The following is a 27999-nucleotide window of genomic DNA, read 5'->3' on the forward strand; positions in this document are numbered from 1 at the left end:
TCAATCTGTACCGTCACAGACCAGTGTGACCATTTAACTGCGCAAATAATACTATTCACATTTCATCTGCATTCACAAAACATACAAAATACAGCTCGTGCACTGAAAACATACAGTAGCGTTATATGAAGAGAAAGAATGTATAAAGATTAAAAGCTCCAGAGTTTGAGCTTTTGATTGATAAGGGTATTATTGAAAATGCAAAACACAGCAACCAAAATATATTTATGAGCAAATCAAGGACAAAAAGGCTTCATCAGTTCACAAGCTTCAAAATGGGGTACCAAACCATTTAAACCATCACAGCCAATTTAATTCCTCAAAATAATTGTTCATTCCGTTACTGCCGGTTAAACAAATGAAATAAAGAGACCATGTTGTGAGGTAATTCTGCATTTAAACTTTCAGAAAACAAAGAGAAAAGATCCTTGTTGGATACATTATGTAATTATTATTCAGATTTTGTGGCACGCATTTTGTCCTAAAGTGAACATAGAGGAAACTAACCAAATGGGTTTTATTCTGAAACTATGATACTTTTGTGTAGAACAAAAAACTGTGATCTAGGCTAGCACCTAACTGTTTTGGCAAGCAAAAAGTACAAAGAGCAGTCAAAAAGAGATTGTAAGCACAGGAACGCTTAAGGGGGATAAAAATAGAATTCCAAAGTGATTGCATATAATATAATGCACTTCATAAATCAAGATCCTGTTAATTTTTCTTTTGAAATATATATATCTATATATTTAGTGAAAATAAAGCCATAAAAACAGGTGCTATGCCACTTTCTGTAGAAAAAATGCGTAGCAAAAGACAATACCGATTAAAAACAACCCTTTAGAAATTGAGGGAAACATCAACCAATATGAAATCACATCAATATTTTGGCTTAATAATAATCTACTGTAAATTCCAATGAGAGTGTTGAGTGTTTAACCCGCCAGAGAATTGGACCTACAGTAACATGTGCTCTGTGTGAAGTGGTGGTTACTGGTTACCATTGTAGTCCTGTGCAAGAGGATGGGAGCAGGGTCAAGAGTTGAACGTTCAAGGTCTAACAGCGACGGTCAAGGTCCGATTGGTGATTGGTCATCCTGAGGGCTGGAGGATACCAGTAGTAGTCCTGCTGGATCCATAGTGCCAAGCTCCAGAGACTCAGTGTGCATCATAAATGGCACACTATTCCCTATATATCGCGCTACTTTTGACCAGGTTCTTGCAAAAACTAGTGCACTACTATGTAGGGAATAGGGTGCCATTTCAGACGTATCTTAAAAAATCTCTGGGTGTGAACCCGAACTTCCAGTTAAGTCAAACTTTCACCTAGTCTCCCATTGACTTCAATGCATGACTAAGTGAACATTTCACGTCAGTGGAAGTTAAGAATCACCCCTCAGATGGCTCCTGTACTTCCTAGATAGTGCATTACTTCTGACCAGGCTCCAGCCAAAATGTGTGGCCTACTATGCCTGCATTTACATAGGCAGCCCAATTCTGATATTTATTTCACTAATTGGTCTTTTGACCAATCAGATCAGCTCTGAAAAAGATCTGATGTGAAAAGATCTGATGTGATTGGCCAAAATACCAATTAGTGGAAAAAAGATCAGAATTGGGCTGCCTGCGTAAACGCAGCCTATTTAGGGAATAGGATGCCATATCAGACGTAGATAGTCTCAGATCAAATGGCATAGTCCCCCTGTCCTACAGGGCTGAAGGCAGAGCTGCGTAACGTATCTAGGCTGTTGACCAGAATGAGCGTTCCGGTGAGGTGCTTCCAGCGCTTGGTTATGGGATTCTTCATTCGGTCCAGGCCCAGGTGCAGCTCCTGGATCACGTCCCGGTAGCTGTCCCCGATCTGGGCCGCCCACGTCAACAGGAAGTCATAGGCTGGCTTCCACATGGACTGTCAACATAGGATCAATCAATGGACTGTCATAGAACCGATCAATCAATCCAATGTACTTATAAAACCCTTTAAGATCAAGAGGGGACAGAGAATCATTCCAAATGCTTCTATGGTCAAATCTGACTGGCTGATATGAAAGAACCCCGCACACAAGAAACAGATAGAAGGGTTAGCATTTTCTCACGTCCCTCTTATTACAGGTCTGAGGCAGCCAATACCAGTCAAACCCAGTAAATGTTAAAGTATCTACTAGTAATGGGCTGATAATCTCACCTCATTGTCCACCAGGCCATTCTTGTCCCTGTGCGGAGCCTCGTATTGCTCCATCTGCTGCTTGTTCACCCGGGCCAGCTTCTCTGCCAGCTCCCTCCAGCGCGGGGCCACCTCCACGGCCGCGGTCAGCAGGACAAAGTCCATGATCAGCCTGGCCACCAGACCCTGGCAGTCCATCTTCAACAGGGCCTAGAAGAAAGGCCACACAAATACAACTTCACTTACTAATTCAGGCTTTTTATTCCTCCTGAAGCATACAGTGCCTAGCAAAAGTATTCATCCCCCTTGGTGTTTTTCCTATTTTGTTGCATTACAACCTGTAATTTAAATGGATTTTTATTTGGATTTCATGTAATGGACATACACAAAATAGTCAAAATTGGTGAAGTGAAATGAAAAAAATAACTTGTTTCAAAACATTCAACAAAATAAATCACGGAAAAGTGGTGCGTGCATTTGTAATCACCCCCTTTGCTATGAAGCCCCTAAATAATATCTGGTGCAACCAATTACCTTCAGAAGTCACATAATTAGTTAAATAAAGTCAACCTGTGTGCAATCTAAGTGTCACATGATCTGTCACATGATCTGAGTATATATACACCTGTTCTGAAAGGCCCCAGAGTCTGCAACACCACTAAGCAAGGAACACCACCAGCAAACGGCTCTCCAAACAGGTCAGGGACAAAGTTGTGGAGAAGTACAGATCAGGGTTGGGTTATAAAAAAATATCCAAAACTTTAAACATCCCACAGAGCACTATTAAATCCATTTTTAAAAAATTGAAAGAATATGGCACCACAACAAACCTGCCAAGAGAGGGCCGCCCACCAAAACTCACGGACCAGGCAAGGAGGGCATTAATCAGAGAGGCAACAAAGAGACCAAAGATAACCCTGAAGGAGCTGCAAAGCTCCACAGCGGAGATTGGAGTATCTGTCCATAGGACCACTTTAAGCCGTACACTCCACAGAGCTGGGCTTTACGGAAGAGTGGCCAGAAAAAAGCCTTTGCTTAAAGAAAAAATTTGCAAACACATTTGGTGTTCGCCAAAAGGCATGTGGGAGACTCCCCAAACATATGGTCAGATGAGACTAAAATTGAGCTTTTTGGCCATCAAGGAAAACGCTATGTCTGGCGCAAACCTAACACCTCTCATCACCCCGAGAACACCATCCCCACAGTGAACCATGGTGGTGGCAGCATCATGCTGTGGGGATGTTTTTCATCGGCAGGGACTAGGAAACCGGTCAGAATTGAAGGAATGATGGATGGCGCTAAATACAGGGAAATTCTTGAGGGAAACCTGTTTCAGTCTTCCAGAGATTTGAGACTGGGATGGAGGTTCACCTTCCAGCAGGACAATGACCCTAAGCATACTGCTAAAGCAACACTCGAGTGGTTTAAGGGGAAACATTTAAATGTCTTGGAATGGCCTAGTCAAAGCCCAGACCTCAATCCAATTGAGAATCTGTTGTATGACTTAAAGATTGCTGTACACCAGCGGAACCCATCCAACTTGAAGGAGCTGGAGCAGTTTTGCCTTGAAGAATGGGGGGGGGGGGTAAATTTTGCATCTTCAAAGTGGTAGGCATGTTGTGTAAATCAAATGATACAAACCCCCCAAAAATGCCAAGGGGGTTGAATACTTTCGCAAGCCACTGTAGGTCGTCGACAACAGAAGACAACATTTAGCTACAACACAACAGTTCAACAACACGACCCAAGGATCAGCAATGACACACCATTGTGTCACATGGTGTTCAACATTAAAGGGGGTGAAGACATGACTATCTAGACATAGTGAAAGGAGTGGGGAGGAACAGCATTAGGGGGCCAGGGTATTGTCTTGATACAATACATTTGCGTCTCTCACTACGGCTATACCATCCCTCCCCATTCTCTATAAAGCCTGCTGTGAAGTCTGAGGGTGAATTATAGCATGATTCAGAAGAGCCTCTCTAGGTCTTACCACACAAACACATGTGTTGAATGAGAATAAACCCAGGAGGCCAGAGAAAATACACTAGTAATCCCCTCCTCTCTCCAATAGAAACACCACAGACGAACAGGGGATAAAAGAAAGAGAATGACTGTAAATCAAGTCTATCAGGATCCCACAAGGAGGTGGGCTGACATACAGCATGTCTGCACTGTGTAGGCTACAACCCAGGAGGGCTATACAATATCAAAGGAAAATGGAAAGTACCACCCAATAAAAACAATATGTTTTATGTACAGGAATTCATGTTTTCACGGTGTAGGCTAAAACCAGGAGGGCTATACAACATCAAAGGAATATGGAAAGTACAACCCAATAAAAACAATATGTTTTATGTACAGGAATTCATGTTTTCCAGTCTGAGCCAACCAGTTAAGCCTGCCAATGTCCCTACATAAGAGACCGCACATGTTTCACCACTATATCTTATTACATAAAAGTTTTTTCCACTTTAAAGTCTCTTTGGAGAGTTTGCCTGCAACTTGACAGGATATGCTGAGGCAGGCACACTATCTATATTTTGCACAGTACTGTATCTAAATAGAAGAGACAGCATTTGTTTGCTTTGCAGAAAGAGAATGAGGCATTTGGAGCTCATATGTCCACTTAAATCCATATGTTGGTCTGTCAAACTGGGAGCTGAGTGCCTGCTGCATCCCAAATGGCACCCTATTCCCTATATCAGTGTTTCTCAACTCCAGTCCTCCAGTACCCCCAACAGCATATATTTATGTTGTAGCCCCGGACAAACACACCTCATTCAACTCATTTAGGGCATGATGATTAGTTGACAAGTTGAATCAGGTGTGCTTGTCCAGGGTTACAATAAAAATGAGTTATGTTGGGGTACTCGAGGACTGGAGTTGGGAAACACTGCCCTATATAGTCCCCTATGGGCCGTGGTCAAAAGTAGCGCACTACATAGGGAATAGGGTGCTACTGGGACACATACACTGTCTTCAAAGCATTCCAGTGCTACTCCAGACACCTCGGCCACCTGGCCTGACTCTGAACAGCACTGTTTTAATGAGCTGGCCTCTGTTCTGCTCTGACTGCTGAATCAGGACTCACATTTCTGTCAAAGTTACTAAAATAGGACTGCACCATCACGTCCACCATCACCACCACCTGTCTGGCTACTGGGCCGGCTTTTACCGCCATCTGCCAACAATGGCAACTGAGTCAACTGTGAGTGGCACAATGGAGTGACTCAGTCCTAATGCTGTGTCATTCACAACATCTGGCACTTGTCTGGCAGGGCCAAGGAGTCAAGATGGTAGCGTAGTTACTAGGGTGCGTCCTAAATGGCGCCCTATACCCTATATCAGGGGTATTCAACTCTTACTCTACGACGTTCGGAGCCTGCTGGTGTTCTGTTCTACCTGATAATGAATTGTACACACCTGGTGTCCCAGGTCTAAGTCAGTTCCTAATTAGAGGGGAACAATGAAAAAAAATGGTGTGGAACTGGCTTCGAGGTCCAGAGTTGAGTTTGAGGGCCCTATATAGTGCACTACTTTTGACCAGACCCCTATGTGGTGCCATTTGGGATGCAACTCTAGTTACCATGTCACAGTTATGTCATATAGCCTTCAACCTGCAGGAAGATTAGTTGAATCACTGTCTCTTAAAACCTCTTAACTCAACATCTATCTTCTTAATCCTTCAATCACTTCCTGTCATGGAAACCTCAATCCAAATGACATGTCATGATCCCCTACAGTGCTGAGGAGTTGGGTCATTTATTCCATGGCAGCAGATAAACAACACTTGAATGCTCCCTAAGTTATATCCCATAACATGAGTAAACTAAAAACTTTGTGATAATGTACTATGGGTCATGCAGAACTATTTTATGAAACCAATAGCTAGTAATGTCATATTCCATTATCTTTCTCTTCAGAGAGGTACTGTATAAAAATAAATCCAGCTCTTTTGAATGACCTCCTGCACAGTTCAGTGAGGGATCTCATTTCCTTTTCAAACATTCCAGAGTCCAATGGAGCCATATAAAACCTTCCAATTCCAAAAGGCCTTATGCCATTCACCTTTACTTCTAGTTTGAACTCTTAATCTAAACCTATGATAAAACTACGTAACTCGTTGAGATTTTCAGAAGCGTATCCTGTGTGTGTGTGTGCCTGCGCACACGCACACTCAGACAGTTTCCCAGAGAACGGCACCTGAATGCCAGTGGTAGGCAGTCTGATGAGAATGAGGAAGCTATAGTGACATCCTTCGAAATGTCTGTGTGTGTTTGTGTGTGTGTGTGTGTGCATGTGTGTGTGGAGGCTTACTCCATCTCTTTGACATGATCATCACCTCCACTGGGGGAAAGCCCTGACAGACATGACTGACAGCTTAAATTTACCCTGTGCCTCAGAGCTCTCAAAGGCAGTTATCTCTCTAAGCTCCATTCCAAATGAGCCTGTCTGGCTCTTCTCCCTGCATTTAAAAGGCAGGGAAAGGAGCGTGCACACACACACACACACACACACACACACAGTCAAGTGCCAAATGCACACACACACACACATATACACACACACACACACACACACACACACACACACACAGTGTCCCTGAGACTAACAGCAGGGGAGAGGAGAGACAGGAGATGGGAGAACACAGTAACAAGGACTCAACCTCCTCATTAAAGTCAACCAGGGAGTTTATAGGTGAGGAAAAAGTTTTCTGCATCAGCAGTCTATAAACTTCTCTGTAGGTGGAAATAGGGAAAGTAGGACCAATGGTGACTTTCAGTCATTATATTTCATAGGATGATGGCAGTGGTGACTAAAATCATTGCCATATCTATTTGTCAAAAGTGTCTATGCAAAGTCATTCTCAACATAATATAACCTTGAGATTTTGCACACCACTATCCAAATGTTAACCCTTCTCTCTCATAATACACGAGATCCTTGTATGATATTCAAAGCTGAGAGAAAAACGGTTTAGGCCTTTGTCAACTTGTAGTGTCTTACCACACACAAAATGTATTAAATGTATTTATTATTTAATTTTATATTTATTTATTACATTTCATATTTAAAGATTGATTACATTTCGTATTTTAAGATTATTTTCAATTAAAATGGTCAAAAATACATACAAATAGCTTCTTAGCAAAGAGCAATTTATTAAGCAAGAATTTGGCTAGGATTGTCTGGGAGTGGTCTGAGTAAAGGAGGGGAAAACAGAAAACTAGCTGTTATTGGCAGAGAGGTTTGGAACTCCATCCCACCAAAACAGGCTGAAATTTCAGGCGGTCTTTTCAAACTCTTACACTAAAAGGGCATTATTGTAATTGACACAATTTCACAGTATTATTTCAACCTCATAGTGGCGAAATATATATAAAACACAGGAAAATCATGTTTTTGACTGTACTGGGTCTTTTATATGTGTATTGTTGTATTACTGGGCTCATTTGAAAAAGAGACCTGGGTCTCAATATGACACCCTGTGTAAATAAAGGTTAAAGAAATAAATAAAGAATCTGGGGGTGTCTTTCTGCTACCCATAGAGATCCTCATATGACATTCATTGATGAGAGAAAAGCAGTCCACTTGTATAGCCTAATGTCTTACTACTCTGTGGAATCTGCAGGTGTCTCTCTCTGTCTTTCTGGTTGGCCGTTGGGATCTATTTCAGTGATGAGCAGTGGGATGGCATTTCAATTGTCTGCTGCCTGAGCAACGCCATCCATCACATTGAGAATTCTTAGCGGTGTCAGTTAGCGTTGGTCGCCCAACCCCCCTGGCCTGCTATCTGGCCTGACCAATGTCTCCTTTCCTCTCTCCTCACATTTCAACTGACAACACCTGTCAGACCATGCTAGCGACTCAGAAAAAAGGGAAAGCAGGCTAGTAAAGCCCATAGAGAATAGCGTTGTTTAGGCTAGACAGAGCTATGGTTATGGTGGTCACACTTGTGAATGAATGCTTTGTGAGGAATTTGAATCATAGGCCACTTAGCTTGAAGTGCTAATCTCAGTTATCTTTGATTAAGCGACTTTTATATAATAATCAGCTACACTGTATAGGCTATATAAAACTATGTGGACACCCGTTCAAATTAGTGGATTCGGCTATTTCAGCCACACCAGTTGCTGACAGGTGTATAAAATCGAGCACACATCCATGCAATCTCCATAGACAAACATTGTCAGTTAGAATGGCCCGTACTGAAGAGCTCAGTGACTTTCAATGTGACTTTCCAACAAGTCAGTTTGTCAAACTTCTGCCCTGCTAGAGCTGTCCCGGTCAACTGTAAGTGCTGTTATTGTGAATTGGAAACGTCTAGGAGCAACAACGGCTCAGCCGCGAAGTGGTAGGCCACACAAGCTCACAGAACGGGACCGGCGAGTGCTGAAGCGCGTAGTGTGTAATAATAATCTGTCCTCGGTTTAAAACACTCACTACCGAGTTCCAAACTGCCTCTGAAAGCAACGTCAGCACAAGAGCTGTTCGTCGGGTACTTCATGAAATGGGTTTCCATGGCCCAGCAGCCGCACACAACCCTAAGATCACCATGCGCAATGCCAAGTGTTGGCTGGAGTGGTGTAAAGCTCACCGCCATTGGACTCTGGAGCAGTGGAAACACGTTCTCTGGAGTGATGAATAATGCTTCACCATCTGGCAGTTCGACGGGCAAATCTGATGCCAGAAGAACACTACCTGCCCAAATGCATAGTGCCAACTGTAAAGTTTTTGGTGGAGGAAGGAATAATGGTCTGGGCCTGTTTTTCATGGTTCGGGCTAGGCCCCTTAGTTCAATTGAAGGGAAATCTTAATGCTACAGCATACAATTGCATTCTAGACGATTCTGTGCTTCCAACTTTGGCAACTGTGTGGGGAAGGCCCTTTCCTGTTTCAGCATGACAATGCCCCCGTGCACAAAGCGAGGTCCACAGAAATTGTTTTGTTGAGATCGGTGTGGAAGAACTTGACTGGCCTGCACAAAGCCCTGACCTCAACCCCATCGAACACCTTTGGGATGAATTGGAACGCTGACTGCGAGCCAGGCCTAATCGCCCAATATCAGACTTCAATAATGTTCTTGTGGCTGAATGGAAGCAAGTCCCCACAGCAATGTTCCAACATCTAGTGGAAAGCCTTCCCAGAAGAGTGGAGGCTGTTATAGCAGCAAAGGGGGGACCAACTCTATATAAATGCCCATGATTTTGGAATGAGATGTTCGATGAGCAGTAGTGTATTTTTTGTTGTTGTGCATATGACCTAACCATGGTTCTGTTCTGTCTATCAATGCCTACTAACTGAGCTTTAAAGCTTCTTAGTTGAGGTTTAGCACAAACTTTTTGATTAATAGTTTTAGTCCAGAGAAGTAATTACTACTGTGTGAGATTAAGGTCACCAAAAGGGCAAATTACTCAATTTGAGGAAAGGCCACAGAACCACAGAAATACCACAGAACCACAGAAATACCACAGAACTCTCACTAGACTCTCACTATAGACTCTCACTATAATGACAAAATGTGCTGCAATATTGTCAAACGTTTACACAACCATCTCCCCCACACAAACCTATATACAGATCCCGTATCTTAATTTGAGCCAGTTTCACACCGCAGGTAAATCATCTTGTAGCAACAGGAAATGTGAATTGTTATGTGGAATATAATTAATGAAAAAAATTTATAGGGGTTGATACATTTTTCATTAGGACAAATCAAGTCTTACATTTTCAAGTGGAAATTACAAACTTTAGAAACCTTTTTAAACCTTGAATACATTATAAGTTTTTCTTCTTGCTGTGCAGGAAAATTCCTGCAACAACAGGATGATCAAATTAAGATACAGCATCTGTAGACTACAGCACAGCAATATCAATGGTCCTCAAGATCCTGCTCTAATGTACAGTATTTCAGGGATCAATATGGACCAACAGTTGTGTCACTGATGTTATATCTGATGTGTCTTGGCCTGATCAGGATAGGCAACAACACTCTGTTTCTACTGTGGCTAGAAGGCTATCATAGACATGGATCTATTTCAGACACCGCTTCCAGGACACCCTTAGCGGAGTTGCCAACAACCGGATGCCTCCAGGTTTCAGGGATACAGCAAATTCAACCTAGCTTCCTTTTCCGCTGAAAACCAGATGTGGGAACTCCACTCAGGTGTTTTCTTTTACACCTGCTACATTAGGTTACTCCCAGGCTAGTGGGCACGGTAAACAGATCTGTGTGTCCACCATAAATAATGTGTGTGTGTGTGTGTGTGTGTGTGTGTGTGTGTGTGTGTGTGTGTGTGTGAGAAGGGGTAGTAGGAGGGCTTTGGGCATTGTTCATTGTTATCTGGGACCAATCCATCCTCATCCCTTTGTCTACTGTATGTACAGTAGCTAGCAGTGGCAATATTTGCACAAACCTAAAGCCTAACATCAGCTTATCATGCCTGTTGGCAGAAAAATTGTTGCTTGTTTGAATTCTAGCCTACCTTTGATCAAAATAACATTGAAAGGCATAAACAACTGTTATATTTCATACAAAATGAACAGATATATGCTAGCTCCGACTGATAAGATGTTTACAAAAGCAAGCATTGTGAAAAAGACATCAACCTCACTTTCCCAGACAGATCCAATTTCTCCACAGATCCAAATTCAAGCAACTGTTGCCTGTTTGTGACTGTTGCAATGCGGGGTATAGTTACATTACCAAGCACTTCTGTCTAAAACTTAAAAAGGAAAAGGGTGACTGGAGACTCTCGAGAAAGAGTGGGAGGCATGTTGAGCCAACACTTTCTGTCACAACAGCAACCCTGCCTGCTTTGAGGAGAATCTCTGTTTGTGTCTCAGTCTTGGAGTTGCACTGAAGGAGGTGATGTGGCTGTGTTTCTGTGCATTGTAAGTCACAACACATTTATTCTCCCAAAAAGTAGGCCTACTCCTAAGGCACCCTGAGGCGATAAGGAAAACTGCTTACCACACGTGACTGAATAACCTGAGTACAGAAACATATCAGCCCCCCATCTCACAATACATCACAGCCCATTGCCTCTGACAGAATGGGAACACCATGTCAACATCTGCTACTGATGGAAAATAGGAAATAAACACAGAAGTGCTACACATTTCCAGGAGAAAGTGGAATTACCTATTTCTTTAGCTTTTGATAAGGTTTCTGTATTGACCCATACATTTGAATAGCTTCTTCAGCCTAAGAGGTACAATGTTTATGATGAGGGGTTTCCAAACACACACACACACACATCAGAGAGAGAGAGACAGAGAGACAAACACACAAACGTACTGTCATGAGTTCCTTCTGGAAGGTCTTTCTCTCCTTGATGTCCATGTTAGTGCAGTCCTCCTTGAGCTTCTCCAGAACCGACGCAACCTTCTCAGGCTCGTTGTCCAGTTCAGTCCGACAGAAATAAGACAAAGGTAAGTTCCCATATCCAAGTGCGTCTGCGAAGGCCTTCCAGTTCCCTATATTCTCCATGAGTACCGTCCTCACAGAGGCGTAGATGTATGTGAGAAATTTGCAAGGCTTCAGAATCTGCTCCACTAGCATGGTAGTCGTGAGGTCCGGACCACAGAAATAAACAGGCTTGACTTTCCCCAAAACCAGAACGTTTTTCGCGTGAACAAGACCGGTCTTTCCCTGATAATATCCGATATACCACTCTTTGGTCCACAGTTGTCCTCGTAGTTTGATTTTCTCCTCGCTCAGCAAGGCGATCACGTCTCCCTTCTTGTATTCCAACAGGTATGTGCTCTTGTTTTGCCTGATCACAGTTTTGAGCAACTTGCCAAACTTCAGGTTGCTGATGCAGCGGTCCTGAAACTGTGGATATTTGGCAGTGATGGCCAGAGGAGACAGAAGAATCTTACCCACCACCTCTTTCTTCTTCAGGAACCTCCTGTGGCCGGTGTTCCGCGCTCCACTCTTCGGAGGCGGTTGTGGTGTTTGGACGCAGAACTGAGCCAGGATACAGTCCAGGCCGTCCTTGACCTGGACCTGCAAGGTGAAGTCTGAGATGTCCTCAGGGTTGTTGGATGTGATCATGTATATGAGTCGGCTAACCTTCCCCAGTTTGACCTGGAAGCCCCGAATAATCCTGGCTTGCTCATTAGCATTGATCATATAGTTAGACATGTTGGAGTATAGGCCAACCTTGAGGTCCTGGGGCCGTCCCAGGACAAACTGATGCTTCCCCCACAGCGTGAGCGCCACTGGAGGGGCGGAGTGGGCCTGCTTCCCCACCTCACTCACCAGTAGGGTCTTAGGGGCACAGTCATGCCCAAATAGGGCCACGACCGTCTTGAACGATGGATGGATGTGCTTGGGCCCATAGACACCCAGGGTGACTTTCTTCAACACATGGTCCCATACAGTTGTATTAAGGTTGATGTGTTGTGCCTGCACCACTACCACCACGTACATACACGGCTCCAAGTTATCCAACTGGACTTGTACTGTGTCCTTGTATAGGTAAGCATGTGGGATGATTATATAGGGTCCTTCCTTGCAGTCACTACGGACGCAGAGCACCTCGGCTACCTGACCGCTGTCTTTCTTCACCGTCACGGACACGGTCATCTCCAGAGTGATGAAGGACTTGGTCTCCATGTTGGACAGTTTGATCTCCACCACGGGGCTGACCGTGGAACAGTGGTCGGTGTTCAGCTCCAGTTGAGGGTCCAGTAGGGCCTTCATGGAAATCTGCTGGGTGTCTCCAGGAACCACGTGTCCCTCAGGGACATGGATGCTGATCTGGGTGTCTGGGAGCTGAATTGCCCCTCCACGACTGTCTAGTTTACAGACAATGTTGGTCTCCACCGGCTGAGTCTGTCCCCAACCAGGGCTCTGCCCCAGAGAGTCCAGGTCATGGCAAGATCTGGCCAGCTTCCGATGATTTAGCCACGCAGTCCTGAAGTCCTCCCTGCTCTGAAACTGCTCTGGCGAGGGAGCCTTGAGGCCGGTGAAGAACCCAGAAGAAGGCAAGGGGGAGTTAGATTGCGTCTGTAGGACGGACAACTCCGATAAACTGTACGATCGCTTGCTCCTGAAGAATGGGTTATCCCTTCGGAGTGTCTGTAAAACCTGTAAGTCCTGGTTTGGGCTGGTTGGTGTCATCATGTCAAAGATGTTGCAGCTACTGAAGCCATTGATCATGGTGGTGCTGGAGGTAGAGTTAGGTACCGAGGGGGAGACTGGGGATGCCAGGGAGTCAAAGACGAGCAGGTCCGTGGACCTTCCCCTCTCATTACAGTTCTGGTCTAGAGAACCATGTAGATGAGCACTGTTGATGAAGGGGTTGGTGGAGGAGGTATGGAGGGAGAAGGGGTTGCTGTTAAAATAAGGTGAATAAGGAGTGGTCTTAACGGACACCCCTGTCCACTCCCCTAGGAGATCCAGCTCCTTAGCCCCTTCGTCTGTACACTCCCCTAGATTGTCTATCATGCCACTATCACTGAGCGAAGAATTCCTGCAGTTGATGGGCTGGACATATGCCGAGGGGATGTAGCCCATCTCTGTGTTGTTGTGGGCATACCACCATTCTCCACCCGACGTGTCCATCACAAAAAGCCGGTCACCTTTGGAAAACTTTAACGTGGTAAAGTTGGACGGGCAGTAATCCTTAATGGCGACTACTTCACGAGCAGTTACGAAGGAGGCTGAATTGTCCAGCCGTACGGCACTGGAAGAAGGCACTGGAAGAAAATAAAAAGAAGATCAGAAATGTCAAGAGACTGTTCATATCTTGTGAAGTGTTCACATAAACATTCTCAATTCATCCTCAATTTGCATTCAAATCAATATATATTTAAATGGCTAAATAACTGTCTGGTTCATTAGTCAGTATTGAACCCTGACCTTTGACATCTGTGAGGCTAGTCTCAGAGAGCCCTTCGTTGAGGTCAATGAGCGTGCCCTCGGATTTGCAGCGAGGGAGAACATGGTTACTGTTGGTCACTCTGATGATCCGGTGGGCCGCCATCTTGGTGCGAATTGCCCGAGTTGCAGTCGCACTACTACTCTTCCATTTCTCCAATTATGATATTCAGTCTTTGGCAGCTCTCCATTGTATCTAGATGAAAGGAAACAAAAATGAGAACATCTTCATTAGCTGTGATTGATCCATTCCTGTAAGAGCCATTAATGATCAAATCATCACACGTTACAACATGGTTTGATTCAGTAGGAAGTGGGGACAGTCTTGGCTAGGGACAAAAATGAATGGGATTCCAGCAGATGCTAAATAATATCCTGTGAAGAGAAGAACAATGTTGAGTAGTGCCCCATGCCTTGTGAAAGTTTAACATCTTATGACACTCATATCACACTGGGCACACACTGGTTGAATCAACATTGTTTCAAAGTCATTTCAATGAAATTACATTGAACCAATGTGGAATAGACGTTGAATTGATGTCTGTGCCCAGTCGGTCTTCTGCTATCTTAACACCTTTCCAATTACTTTACAGTCATAGGTGTCCTCAATATGCCTGAATTGGCTAATTCTGTGTTCTGTATCTCAGTGTGCAGTTGAGGATGATAATTGCATATTTTCCATCTAATTCTGTTGCTTTGCGAAGCATAAAGCCTCAGGGAGGGACACTGAATCACATGGAGGATATACAGGAAATCATGGGACGTTCCCTTCTTAAACCCTCTCAGATGTACAATATTCAGTAAAACTTTAAGTGCAGACTAGATAGGTGAGATAGGTTCCTTCCTTGCCATAGCTGTTGTCTTGACAAGAATTTGGACAAGACTTAGTGTTATTGGACTTTATATCACATGTAACATTTCAAATGTACGCAATGTGTATAGAGCAAGCAAATATCGCACAGCTGAGTACCATGTCATACAGCTTCCTCTCCTTACAACAAACTAGCTCAAAGACCTCTCTCATGAATTCACATTTAGCTAATCCATAATTCAAAACACACTGTCAGTTGAGCTCAGGAGGAGAGTACTTTTATATGAGTGAGACCATATTCTTGATTCCAGCATTTTCTCTAGCACAGGAGGCAGGAGGGGTAGTGAGCTACACTACACCTCAATGCAGTGACCCATACAGCCCCAGCCTAAAAGCTAAAAGGTTTTGTTCAGAGACACTAAAGTCCCTAGAGATGACAGGGAGAGATTTCACGCCAACTCTCAATCCTTGAGGAAAATGTGTGGCTCAATGGTAACCTGTTCGTTTCTCCTTCCCCTTGCCAGGGAGCTAGATAGGCTCGGGGGACAGTGACAGTCCATGGATGTGAGGATCAATAAAGCTCGACTGACAAAAAGACTGTCATCCACTTTGATGCAACACCCGGGTCAGATTGATGTTGATGTTCTGCACCAAACTAAATAGCAGACGCTGGCTGTGAGAGCCTTTCTGAGATGAATCCACAGATACCACATTCAGTAATGATGAATTGGAACCGGAAGCCACATCTCCTTGTCACTGACTCTCTGAAGATGGTTTACATAGTTCATGGGAAAGTTTTACTTCTTTATTTCAATCTTACTCCAATCTTCGCAATAATCTTCAATTCAGTTCATGACTGTGGGTGCAGCATTATTCAAACTTTCCCCGTCAAGCAAATTACTTTGTCAAAAGTAAGGCTGTTAATCACGATACAAAATCTAATAAAATATCAGAATTATTTATGAGACTTAGATTTTTCCTGTCAATAAATTATTAAATGCCTGAAAGGCCTCACTTCCGTCAATACATTCTGAAAGGCATCATCTAATCTAGCCGACAAAGTGGAAGGGGTATATTGTTTCAGCAAACCGTTCCTTAAACACACCCGAGGGAGATGAGACTTTAACACACTTAATTAACTCCACAGCAATTTTCTCTAATCCCTGATCGACTTTCTACTTTAATTACATTTTCCAAGTATGCTCTCAAAGATTGTCTTTCCCCATTTTTATAGCAATATCATTAAGCTTATGCCTACAGCTTTAGCTCCTAAAAATCTCTGTGGTCATTATAGGAATGAGAAGCCTATCAAAAAGATGCAGTCTTTGTAAAAACAACCATTCACGGCAGGCCTTCTCAATAACAGTTACAGTACACACATTTTCAACCGATGTGTAACAACTGTTTATAACTAATCTATAAACTAACATGAACAGTTTCTAAACTATTTATAACCTCTTAACATTTTTTAAGTATACCTTCACCTTAACGTAAAGTATTACCTGATTTTCTTTCTTACACTATGTTGACTGATTCATGCCAATGTCATCTGCTTCACTGACAAGCGAATTACGATACAAAAAGTAATAAACGATCAGAATTATTTACGAGACTCTTAGCGTTGTCAGACGATGGGAATGATGAGTCTATAGGTTCCTTTAATTTGAGACCACAGAAAGCTAATTGTTGAAGTAAATCAGGACTGGGTTTAGTTCCTAACTGAGGGATGAGAGTATACTGCAGTAAAACAGTAAGGAATTATACTTCATTCAACATAGACCATTAGACCTTAGTCTATATAGACCTATTATTCTAATGTTAAAACCAACAGTACTATGTTATTGATACCCACCCTGAGACTTTGGTGTAGAGACGTCCTCTGCACAAGAAGACATGGGTATGGTAGTCAACCTCCACATCATTATTCTAATTATCATGCTAAGTAATTTACATTCAATAGCATTAATTACAGTTTTTCTCAATTGCTAAAACACTAAACCCTATTGTCTGAACCAAATGCTCAGTTGCCTGAACCCACTGATTGAATCAATCACTCTTTTGGCAAAACCATAAGCACTTTTCACCTGTTTAGACATAACTTGCCAACACATTTTCATTGTGATGCACCCGTGCTGCATAATGGTGAGCACAGGTGACAAAAGTCAAACACAATTAGAGCACAGGTGTCACCACTTGAACACAACAACTCAAAATTGATCACACTTGTGGCTAATGATGTGAGGGAACATATACAGTAAGCCAGTTCAGAGAGCACTGGTTTGTGAGGCCCTACAATGGATAGAAATCTGAGAGGAAGAGTTCGTGTGAGAGGAGGTCGAGGTGGTCGAGGTGGTCAGCGAAGTCAAAGAACAGTAATATCTGATGAAATCAGAGCTACTGTGATTGACCATGTTCTTGTCCATGGTATGAGCATGAGGGAGGCTGAACAAAGGGTACAACCAAACATCAGTAGATTCACTGTGTCCACCATAATCCGAAGATTTAGAGAAGAGAACAGGTAATTACCTTTTTTTGACATTATAGTACAGTATGTAAATGTTGACAGCAATTACTGTATGACATACTATATACTGTACCACAGTATACTGTAAGTAAATATATGTTTCAGTACATCACTGTACCAATGTACTGTAGTATTGTAATGGAGGGTTGGTCTAACTGTTTGTAGGCCTAGTATTCCATCCATTTTCCTCAATCACATGCGAGATGCTTTGTTAGGGCAGCAGGATGAGCATCCCATCTATGTTGTTGTTTGGGACAATGTGAGTTTTCACAGAGCCCTCCAGGTTAGAGAGTGGTACAATATGAACCAAGGTTTTATCAATCTTTGCCTTCCACCGTACTCCCCTTTCCTAAACCCCATTGAGGAATTCTTCTCCTCATGGCGGTGGAAGGTATATGAACGCCAACCTTACACCAGGGTAAATCTCCTGCAAGCCATGGGACTTGCCTGTGGTGACATAGGTGTGGAGGCATGCCAAGCCTGGATACGGCATGCCAGGGGTTTTTTCCCCCGTTGCCTGGCCAGACAAAATGTGGCCTGTGATGTGGATGAAGTCCTGTGGCCTGACCCAGTACGGAGACATGATGCTGTGGCTGAGTAATGCACTTATTTGTATATTTTTGTACTTTATTTTTACATGGGCTTACTGTACACAAGTGGCAAACGCATAACATTTCTGTTTGTTTTTACAAGTGCTACATGTAAATGCACAAGATTTCTGTTTTGTCTTTTTGTACAAGTGCTAAATGCACATGTTTTTTTTGTTTTGCAACATGCATTTAGCCTACAGTGAACAATAAACATTTATTTCTCCAGCTTCATGTCCTGAGCATTGTGTTTTCAATTTTTCTACGTAGTGTTTAGTGACTGTTCAGTAGTGTTCGGGGCACGATTTGACAACATAGTTCAGTTTTGAGCACAGATTGAACAGTTTTTGAACTGGTTTTGCAAGAAGAGTCTGAGGTTTTGTGAATGTAGCTTGAAAATTGGGTTTTGTGTTCACAGTTAAGAGAAAAGGAGAGCAGCTTTCAAGAAATGTGTCTTAGCAATCGAGAAAAACTGTAATTAATGAATTGGTGTTAAAGCATCCCTTATCTCCCTGGAAACAACTAATAGGAGAACTATAGGAGTCTGGTATTGAAGTCATGCATTAGGCGAGGGAAGGATAAATGAGCTCTTAAAGAAAGCAGCCTTCCAGGAAGCTCAAACGCTGATTATTAAATTAATTTCCAACAGAGTGACACAACATCATAATTAACTAAAGTTATTTCTCAGCTAATGGGACTAAGTGGAGCTATCTGACACTGCTGGGCTTCAGACTGTTTCACTGTGAGAGACAGCAAGCAAGACAGCGAGAGAGAGAGAGAGAGAGAGAGAGCGAGAGAGAGAGAGAGAGAGAGAGAGAGAGAGAGAGAGAGAGAGAGAGAGCGAGAGAGAGAGAGAGAGAGAGCGAGAGAGAGAGAGAGAGAGAGAGAGAGAGAGAGAGAGAGAGAGAGAGAGAGAGAGAGAGAGAGAGAGAGAGAGAGAGAGAGAGAGAGAGAGAGAGAGAGAGAGAGTGTAGGCTATGTGTGTGTGTGTATGCAGGCAGGCAAGGCTGTAATAGCTAGGGCTAGGCCTATATCTCACGAGAATACATTAGATAAATAGAAATGAATTCTTCCCTAACTCTGCATTTCATGTCTCTCCTCATAACAGTGGTGCTAGGTGTTTTATCAAAAGGATTAGTAAGCAAGGTAGGTTGTGCTGAGCCCAACCATTAATTATGAAATGGAAAGTTGGAAAACGATGACATGTTATTTTTCAAGCTTAGCTAGCTCTACACCCCCTGAGGGAAAAAGGCTTGCATTGCCAAAACCACCAGATGAACCAAAAAAATGGGACCGATTTTGGAGGTACTTTTGTTCCGATAATTTGAGATGTGTACGGTTGCTTGGCCACTCGGCCAATATTCTCCTCCCATCGGGTATGTGACTTCTAAAATTGATGTGAACCGCAATGTGTGTGTGTGTGTGTGCTCGTGTGTGTGGAAATGGCCCTCACTGTGAGTGATCACACACTCTCATTGCCCTTGTTCCTCTATATTTCAGTCCAGTCCTCTGACGCAGCCAGGCCTCGTCAATATGATGCCTGCCTCTGAAGGGGAGCAGGGTTAAAGAGAGGTTGACTAGTGAGTGACCCAGCCAGCATGATAGAGACTGAATCCTCATCATTATACTGTACTGCACCAGACAAGCTAGCAGAGAAGGGAGACAAGCTTCCTAGGAAACTCCAATGAGACAGTAATGGGTAATAGGAATGAATGAATAGCTGTTTGTGCCCCTCCCCCTCCCAAACCTCTCCCTCCCTTATATACCAAACATTGAGAATCATGTAGACATTGTCTTGACAATTGTGTTCCCTATCGCTCACCTAAAACAGGTAAATACCTGGGCTATGTTTTATGTTTTGAGATGTTTATTTAGAGGTTATTGTGCTATAGCTTGGTAGATAATAATTAGTGATGTGGGAAAAATCGATACAATTACATATCGGGATATTATTTATATCGTATTGTATTGTTTTGACAATATCGCAATATATATATGTTTTTACATAGGAAGCCAATTTGTTTTCAGCAGTTTTATTTCCATGACTGATCAAAACTTGTTTTCTCATTGCTCTCTCTTGTCCCTCTGCAGGAACATCGAATCGCAATAAAATTATAGTATCGAATCACAATACATACAGAATCGCAATACATATCGTGAGGTCCCTAGCAATAATAAAAAGTTGGTGGGGTTATATTGGTCTTGTTTCACATGTGTTTTTTGCATAACCCAACTCCCTGAGAGTGGGGTCACAGCCAGGGTCAGCCATTACCAACAGCGCCCCTGAAGCAATTAGGATTAAGTGCATTGCTCAAGGGCACGTCAACAGATTTTCAACTTGGGGATTCAAACTAGCTACCTTTCGGTTACCAGCCAAACGCTCTAACCGCTAGGCTACCTGCAGCCCTTAACAGGGAGGCTGGATGGAGGCTTTTGAGGACTATGACACTGTTTGCTCTTTACAGCTCTGAGAAGGCAGGAGAAGAGGAGAAGATGAATATCATTTGAATGTTAAAATCCCCTTTATTGGGAGGTCAAACTCCCTACCAACTGTTACAAAATTATTATTTTTTCGCGCTAGGATGTTCTGTCATACCATGTCCCTGAGAGTAGCAAAACGAGACCTGACCTTTCACCTCTCATATAGGAATAACCCCAGTTTATGTATTTTGTCCTGTAAAGTTCTGTCCAGACCAGGGTCATTCTGAGTGAGCAGTTTTAACTCAATAGAGTTTATATCCTGCTCAATTGCTCTGACAGTTTCTGTTTACATACATACGTAAGGGTAAATCACCAAGGTGCTATGCATTCTACAGAAAATAATGAACGATGTGAAAGTTGTTTTCCACGACGCGCTACTTCCACAGAGTTGATTTCTTTTCCAGAGAACGCATAGAGCCCCAAGCTGATTATCCCTTTTATACAAGAGCTTTAACTTAACACATTTGGGGCTAAAAATGTGTTCATTTGCAGGTAGAAATGTATTCAACATCCACTGAAATAGCTAGCAAGTTTACTATATAGCTACAGTAGTTGCTTTGGTAACCAAACAAACAGACTTGCTAGTTTAGCTAACCAAACCATCAGTCCTAGCTTGCTAATATGGAAATCGAATTCAACACTGCCAATAATGTTTTCAATTCGACTTTTGCTTTCAAACGCAGCGCAAACATAGAACATGTCAAAATTAACTATAGCCATTGAATTCTATAGTGCTGATATACAGTGCGTTATAGGGAGATAATGCACACTCTAGAATGCCTTTGCCTTCAAGCCAGTCAGAAACGAGTATTCAACAATGCCATGGTATAAAGAGATTTATAAACTGGGTGGTTCGAGCCCTGAACGCTGATTGGCTGAAAGCTGTGGTATATTTAAGAAATAAGGCCTGAGGGGGTGTGGTATATGGCCAATATACCACGGCTAAGGGCTGTTCTTAGGCACGAGGTGCCTAATTGTTATTATAAACTGGTTACCAACTTAATTAGAGCAGTAAAAATAAATACCTTGTCATACCAGTGGTATACAGTCTGATATACCATTGCTGTCAGACAAATCAGCATTCAGGGCTCGAACCACCCAGTTTATAACAGACCGTATACCACGGGTTTGACAAAACATTACTTGTTGCTCTTCTAATTACGTTGGTAACCAGCTTATAAAGCAATAAGGCACCTCGGGGGGCTGTGGTATATGGCCAGTATACAGTACCACAACTAAGGGCTGTATCAGGGACTCCGCTTTGCTTCATGCGTAAGAACAGCCCTTAGTCGTGGTATATTGACTATATACCACACCCCCCTCGGGCCTTATTGCTTAAGTATACTGTTGCCAAAACACGCTTTCCCAATCTCTAACCATTGTCTTAAAGGCCCAGTGCAGTCAAAAACGTGATTTTCCTGTGTTCTATATATATGTCCACACTATGAGGTTAGAATAATACTGTGAAATTGTGAAAATTATGATAATGCCTTTTTAGTGTAAGAGCTGTTTGAAAAGACTGCCTGAAATTTCAGCCTGTTTTGGTGGGATGGAGTTTTGGCCTTCCATGGTGCCATCACCATGCGGTAAATTAGTTAATAGACTGATAAGAAAGAAAGTTCCAAACCTCTCTGCCAATAAAAGCTCATTTTCAGTTTTCCCCTCCCAACTCAGACCACTCACAGACAGTACTCGCTAAATTCTTGCTTGAGAAATTGCTCTTTGCTAAGAAGCTATTTTTGTTTCTTTCTGACCATTTTAATTGAAAAATATACTTAACTGTTACCCAAAATGTCTCAAAGTTCCCTTTTGTAGCCCTCCACTGTCCCCCCAAAACACAAACTTTTCACAGAACATGGCAGCTTCAAACAACTTAACATTGAAATACCAATACGATGTTGACCTTGATGGACACTGGACATGACATGTGTATCTCAACAGTCACAAAATTGTAAACATTTCAAGTTTCAAGTTTTAATGCCACATGCACAAGTACAGTGAAATACCCACAGGAGTAATGGCACACCTCATAATTCTACCACTGTAGTGGTCAGATACATACAACCTGTCTAACCTTGCTGCACTGACCCTACCATCGCAGTCCTTAACCCATGTGTACTGCCTACCTTGTGTGTGTTTGACCCTCCACACATCAGACAGCTTAAACTCAGCTGGTAGACAGACAGGTGACTGACCATAGGTGTGGCTCCTCCTCACCAGTGCGATCAACAGTGAAATCCACAGTACAGTTCCAGTCCCCTCCTATCCTGGTCACACTGTCGTAAAGTTTCCTTTGTTTGATCAAATACAGCAATACGCTCTGTACCTGTAGAAAAACTACATTCAACTTTCTCTGTCTTATTACTTCTGAAGCCAAAGCCCTCTTATTCCTATGTCTCCCCCATTAATGAAGAAGAGGAAGAGAAGAGGAGAAGGAAACAGGAAGGAAGAGATGCAGTGAAGAAGAGAAGAGGAGAAGGAAACAGGAAGGAAGAGATGCAGTGAAGAAGAGAAGAGGAGAAGGAAACAGGAAGGAAGAGATGCAGTGAAGAAGAGAAGAAGAGAGCTAGACAAGAGGAAATGCTTCTCTGATGGGAAACAGACCAACAACAGGCAAATCTCCGGTCTCCTACAGTAGAGTACCTCTCAGCTCACATTCCTGCTGTAACTTAGAATCCCCCAACCCGCTGGCTTAAATCATCTCAGCCAGGAAATGAAATAGAGTCTGATGTCACATAGCAAAACGGCAGAGCTAAGCTACATACTGTAGGATTCAACAGCCTTTAATAAAGTCATGAGAGTCATGAAAGGTGGAGTTACTATGTTTTTATTATCATTTCTTTTTGCACCCGTCACAGCTTTAACAACATAGATTCTGGATCGCTTTGAAATCATGGGGTGCAAGATATTTAATTGAATGTAATAATAACTATGCTTGGGAAGGACCAGCATATGACATAGTCTGATACGTTTGAGTCATCGGCCCACAATGTTGAGTGACAACAGTAAAGGGTAAGCGTGAGAGGCATGTCAAATGTGAGTGAGAGCTGCATGTTCTCCAACACCTCCTGAGCCTTTGGTTGCGTCCCAAATGGCACCCTATTCCCTATAAAGTGCACAGTCAAAAGTAGTGCAATATATACGGAATAGGATGCCATTTGGGATGCACCCTTGTGAATAAGGTCATCTGATAAGCCTAAAATCCCCCCACTACCCAGTCATGCAGCTACCCACGTCCCCGTCTCAGTTCCAAGCCCTGATCCACTTCTAATGCAGCCTGAGAGAAGAGAAAGGCAATAAGGTCCTCCCAAGACTAACAACAATGCTGTTCTGCTGCCACACACACAACACACACACACACACTATGAACATGTAATTACCAAAATAATACTCAGGACAAATGGCCTGGCTTGAAAACCATTTTCTTAAAAACTGAATCAAATTTGAAATACTCCAATTGCGTAGCCCTTTCCTGCAGTCAAATGACTAGTGGCCTCATGGGGGAAATGTTATTAATATTTTTCATAATTTCATAATTAAAACATTTTTTGTCTTAAATCTGGCATTTCTATGTCAAACGGTTTTGTTATATTTCATGATGTATGTTAAGTGTAATATTGGGATGCAAACTCAAAATTGAATACATTTCAACTCTATATCTGACATGGTACAAGTGTCTTATTTTCTTTAAGCCCATAACCATGTGTGTGAGGTGTATACTTCTGTTTCAAAGCAGATTTGTTTAAGACTACCCAGAATCACTCTGTGTGACCCTGATTTAGCCCACTGCAGTAATTAATGAATGTTACAAGATGGAATATCTCATCATTCATTACCTTCTATTTCTCCTTGAATTGAATGCCTGTTATTTAGGATCATATCCCTTCATTATTAGAACAAACATGATATATGATTTGCTAATAAAGAATGGAGGAAGAGGAGAATAAGTAAGAAGAGAAAGAAGAGAATGATGATGATTGTTTCTATAGTTCTATATTTCTATACTATGTTATAGTAGTAATATTATAAAGGTGATGTTGATTGCGATGATGCTGCTCATGAAAATGAATTACTTGGCAACATTCCAAACATTACTGGGAACCCCATACTGTTTCACAGCATCCGCTCTTGTGGTGGTAGGCTACACATGGTCAATGGTGAGGTATGAAGTGTCAGTTATGGCTATTTGCTATATTCAACCAAGAGAGTTTCATAGAAGACTACTCAGCAGTATGGTAAAGACTTCTAAATTAATTGCACATGAATACAACCATTTACACATTATGTAATGGATACGACAAGTAAGGCATGACTTTAGAAAGTATTGGAAACCCAATACGATGACGACTTGTGTGCTTCGTCAATTAATGGGTTATCATAAACAGGCCTACTGTATCTTGACAACTCTCTTGTTTAACGAAATGTAAAATAGTTTAGAAGCTTGACATACCTTGCAAGGGTTTGTGAACACCTTATCAAAATTTTGAACAACTAATCAAAATGTTGACCGCATCCCAAAACATATCCGAAACTTCAAAACGGGTTTAGGACGTTGCTCTTTTACAGCTCCCTTACATGAGTGCTCGTTCTGTAAAGCGCTCTGCTCGAGCAGGGGCTAGGAGATTGCTGACGTCATCAAGGGGGAGGAGACTGGAAACGGAGGCTAAACGAATGAATCAACATTTAATCGTATAGTCTCTGAGTCTGTAATGATGCTGATTAGAGCTATAAATAAGTTACAATGTTATGCTCAATGTCATCATTGATTCTAATATCGTTATTGCTGTGTAATTCTTTTTGTGTAACTTTATAATAACTAATTGTTCCTATAAGGCTACAAGAGAGAGAGAGAGAGAGAGAGAGAGAGAGAGACTAATGTAATTTTCTCTGGAATCTTGTGTGGTTTTGGTGGTTGATAATTCCTACTGCTTTCGATTCATTATAGGGATACTTTTGTATACCTTTTAGCCAGTAGTTCTGAATACGTTTTAGCCAGTAGTTCTGAATACGTTTTAGCCAGTAGTTCTGAATACGTTTTAGCCAGTAGTTCTGAATACCTTTTAGCCAGTAGTTCTGAACACCTTTTAGCCAGTAGTTCTGAATACCTTTTAGCCAGTAGTTCTGAATACCTTTTAGCCAGTAGTTCTGAATACCTTTTAGCCAGTAGTTCTGAACACCTTTTAGCCAGTAGTTCTGAATACCTTTTAGCCAGTAGTTCTGAACACCTTTTAGCCAGTAGTTCTGAACACCTTTTAGCCAGTAGTTCTGAACACCTTTTAGCCAGTAGTTCTGAATACCTTTTAGCCAGTAGTTCTGAATACCTTTTAGCCAGTAGTTCTGAATAACTTTTTAGCCAGTAGTTCTGAATACCTTTTAGCTAGTAGTTCTGAATACCTTTTAGCCAGTAGTTCTGAACACCTTTTAGCCAGTAGTTCTAAACACCTTTTAGTCAGTAGTTCTGAACACCTTTTAGCCAGTAGTTCTGAATACCTTTTAGCCTGAAAGTAGCACTCACGGGCAAAAAGCTGTCTCCGGTTTGCTAACTACCTCTCTCAAAGAGTGCAGTGTATAAAATCAGAACATCTGCTGTCTCAGCCACTGCCTGTCACCAAGGGAGTACCCCAAGGTTCGATCCTAGGCCCCACGCTCTTCTCAATTTACATCAACAACATAGCTCAGGCAGTAGGAAGCTCTCTCATCCATTTATATGCAGATGATACAGTCTTATACTCAGCTGGCCCCTCCCCGGATTTTGTGTTAAACACTCTACAACAAAGCTTTCTTAGTGTCCAACAAGCTTTCTCTGCCCTTAACCTTGTTCTGAACAATTCCAAAACAAAGGTCATGTGGTTTGGTAAGAAGAATGCCCCTCTCCCCACCGGTGTGATTACTACCTCTGAGGGTTTAGAGCTTGAGGTAGTCACCTCATACAAGTACTTGGGAGTATGGCTAGACGGTACACTGTCCTTCTCTCAGCATATATCAAAGCTGCAGGCTAATGTTAAATCTAGACTTGGTTTCCTCTATCGTAATCGCTCCTCTTTCATCCCAGCTGCCAAACTAACCCTGATTCAGATGCCCATCCTACCCATGCTAGATTACGGAGACGTAATTTATAGATCGGCAGGCAAGGGTGCTCTCGAGCGGCTAGATGTTCTTTACCATTCGGCCATCAGATTTGCCACCAATGCTCCTTATAGGACACATCACTGCACTCTATACTCCTCTGTAAACTGGTCATCTCTATACCCGTCGCAAGACCCACTGGTTGATGCTTATTTATAAAACCCTCTCAGGCCTCACTCCCCTCTATCTGAGATACCTACTGCAGCCCTCATCCTCCACATACAACATCCGTTCTGCCAGTCACATTCTGTTAAAGGTCCCCAAAGCACACACATCCCTGGGTCACTCCTCTTTTTAGTTCGCTGCAGCTAGCGACTGGAACGAGCTGCAAAAAACACTCAAACTGGACAGTTATATCTCCATCTCTTCATTCAAAGACTCAATCATGGACACTCTTACTGACAGTTGTGGCTGCTTCGCGGGATGTATTGTTGTCTCTACCTTCTTGCCCTTTGTGCTGTTGTCTGTGCCCAGTAATGTTTGTACCACATTTTGTGCTGCTGCCATGTTGTGCTGCTACCATGTTGTGTTGCTACCATGTTGTTGTCATGTTGTGTTGCTACCATGCTGTGTTGTCATGTGTTGCTGCCATGCTATGTTGTTGTCTTAGGTCACTCTTTATGTAGTGTTGTGGTGTCTCTCTTGTCATGATGTGTGTTGTGTCCTATATTTTATTTTTTATTTTTTATTTTTTATCCTAGCCCCCATCCCCGCAGGAGGCCTTTTGCCTTTTGGTAGGCCGTCATTGTAAATAAGAATTTGTTCTTAACTGACTTGCCTAGTTAAATAAAGGTTTAATATATATATATATACAGTGGGGAAAACAAGTATTTAGTCAGCCACCAATTGTGCAAGTTCTCCCACTTAAAAAGATGAGAGAAGCCTGTAATTTTCATCATAGGTACACGTCAACTATGACAGACAAATTGAGAGAAAAAAATTCCAGAAAATCACATTGTAGGATTTTTAATGAATTTATTTGCAAATTATGGTGGAAAATAAGTATTTGGTCACCTACAAACAAGCAAGATTTCTGGCTCTCACAGACCTGTAACTTCTTCTTTAAGAGGCTTCTCTGTCCTCCACTCGTTACCTGTATTAATGGCACCTGTTTGAACTTGTTATCAGTATAAAAGACACCTGTCCACAACCTCAAACAGTCACACTCCAAACTCCACTATGGCCAAGACCAAAAAAGCTGTCAAAGGACACCAGAAACAAAATTGTAGACCTGCACCAGGCTGGGAAGACTGAATCTGCAATAGGTAAGCAGCTTGGTTTGAAGAAATCAACTGTGGGAGCAATTATTAGGAAATGGAAGACATACAAGACCACTGATAATCTCCCCTCGATCTGGGGCTCCACGCAAGATCTCACCCCGTGGGGTCAAAATGATCACAAGAACGGTGAGCAAAA

The 27999-nt window shown here is 42.4% G+C and overlaps 1 protein-coding gene across 1 annotated transcript; it reads right to left on the reverse strand.

Moving 5' to 3' along the window:
- Positions 1-1583: 1583 nt before the first annotated feature.
- sh3bp4a (SH3-domain binding protein 4a) lies at positions 1584-25036 on the reverse strand. The gene is made up of 5 exons (XM_041870271.2): positions 24908-25036; positions 14037-14250; positions 11466-13873; positions 2183-2371; positions 1584-1906 (listed from the first exon to the last, which is right to left on the reverse strand). Exons 2-5 carry the CDS (start codon positions 14158-14160, stop codon positions 1682-1684), a joined length of 2946 nt encoding a protein of 981 aa, XP_041726205.2. The 5' UTR covers positions 14161-14250; positions 24908-25036; the 3' UTR covers positions 1584-1681.
- Between the last annotated feature and the right edge of the window lie 2963 nt (positions 25037-27999).

Source organism: Coregonus clupeaformis, unplaced genomic scaffold, assembly GCF_020615455.1.
Source record: "Coregonus clupeaformis isolate EN_2021a unplaced genomic scaffold, ASM2061545v1 scaf0351, whole genome shotgun sequence".
In the NCBI taxonomy this organism is placed as follows: Eukaryota; Metazoa; Chordata; class Actinopteri; order Salmoniformes; family Salmonidae; genus Coregonus; species Coregonus clupeaformis.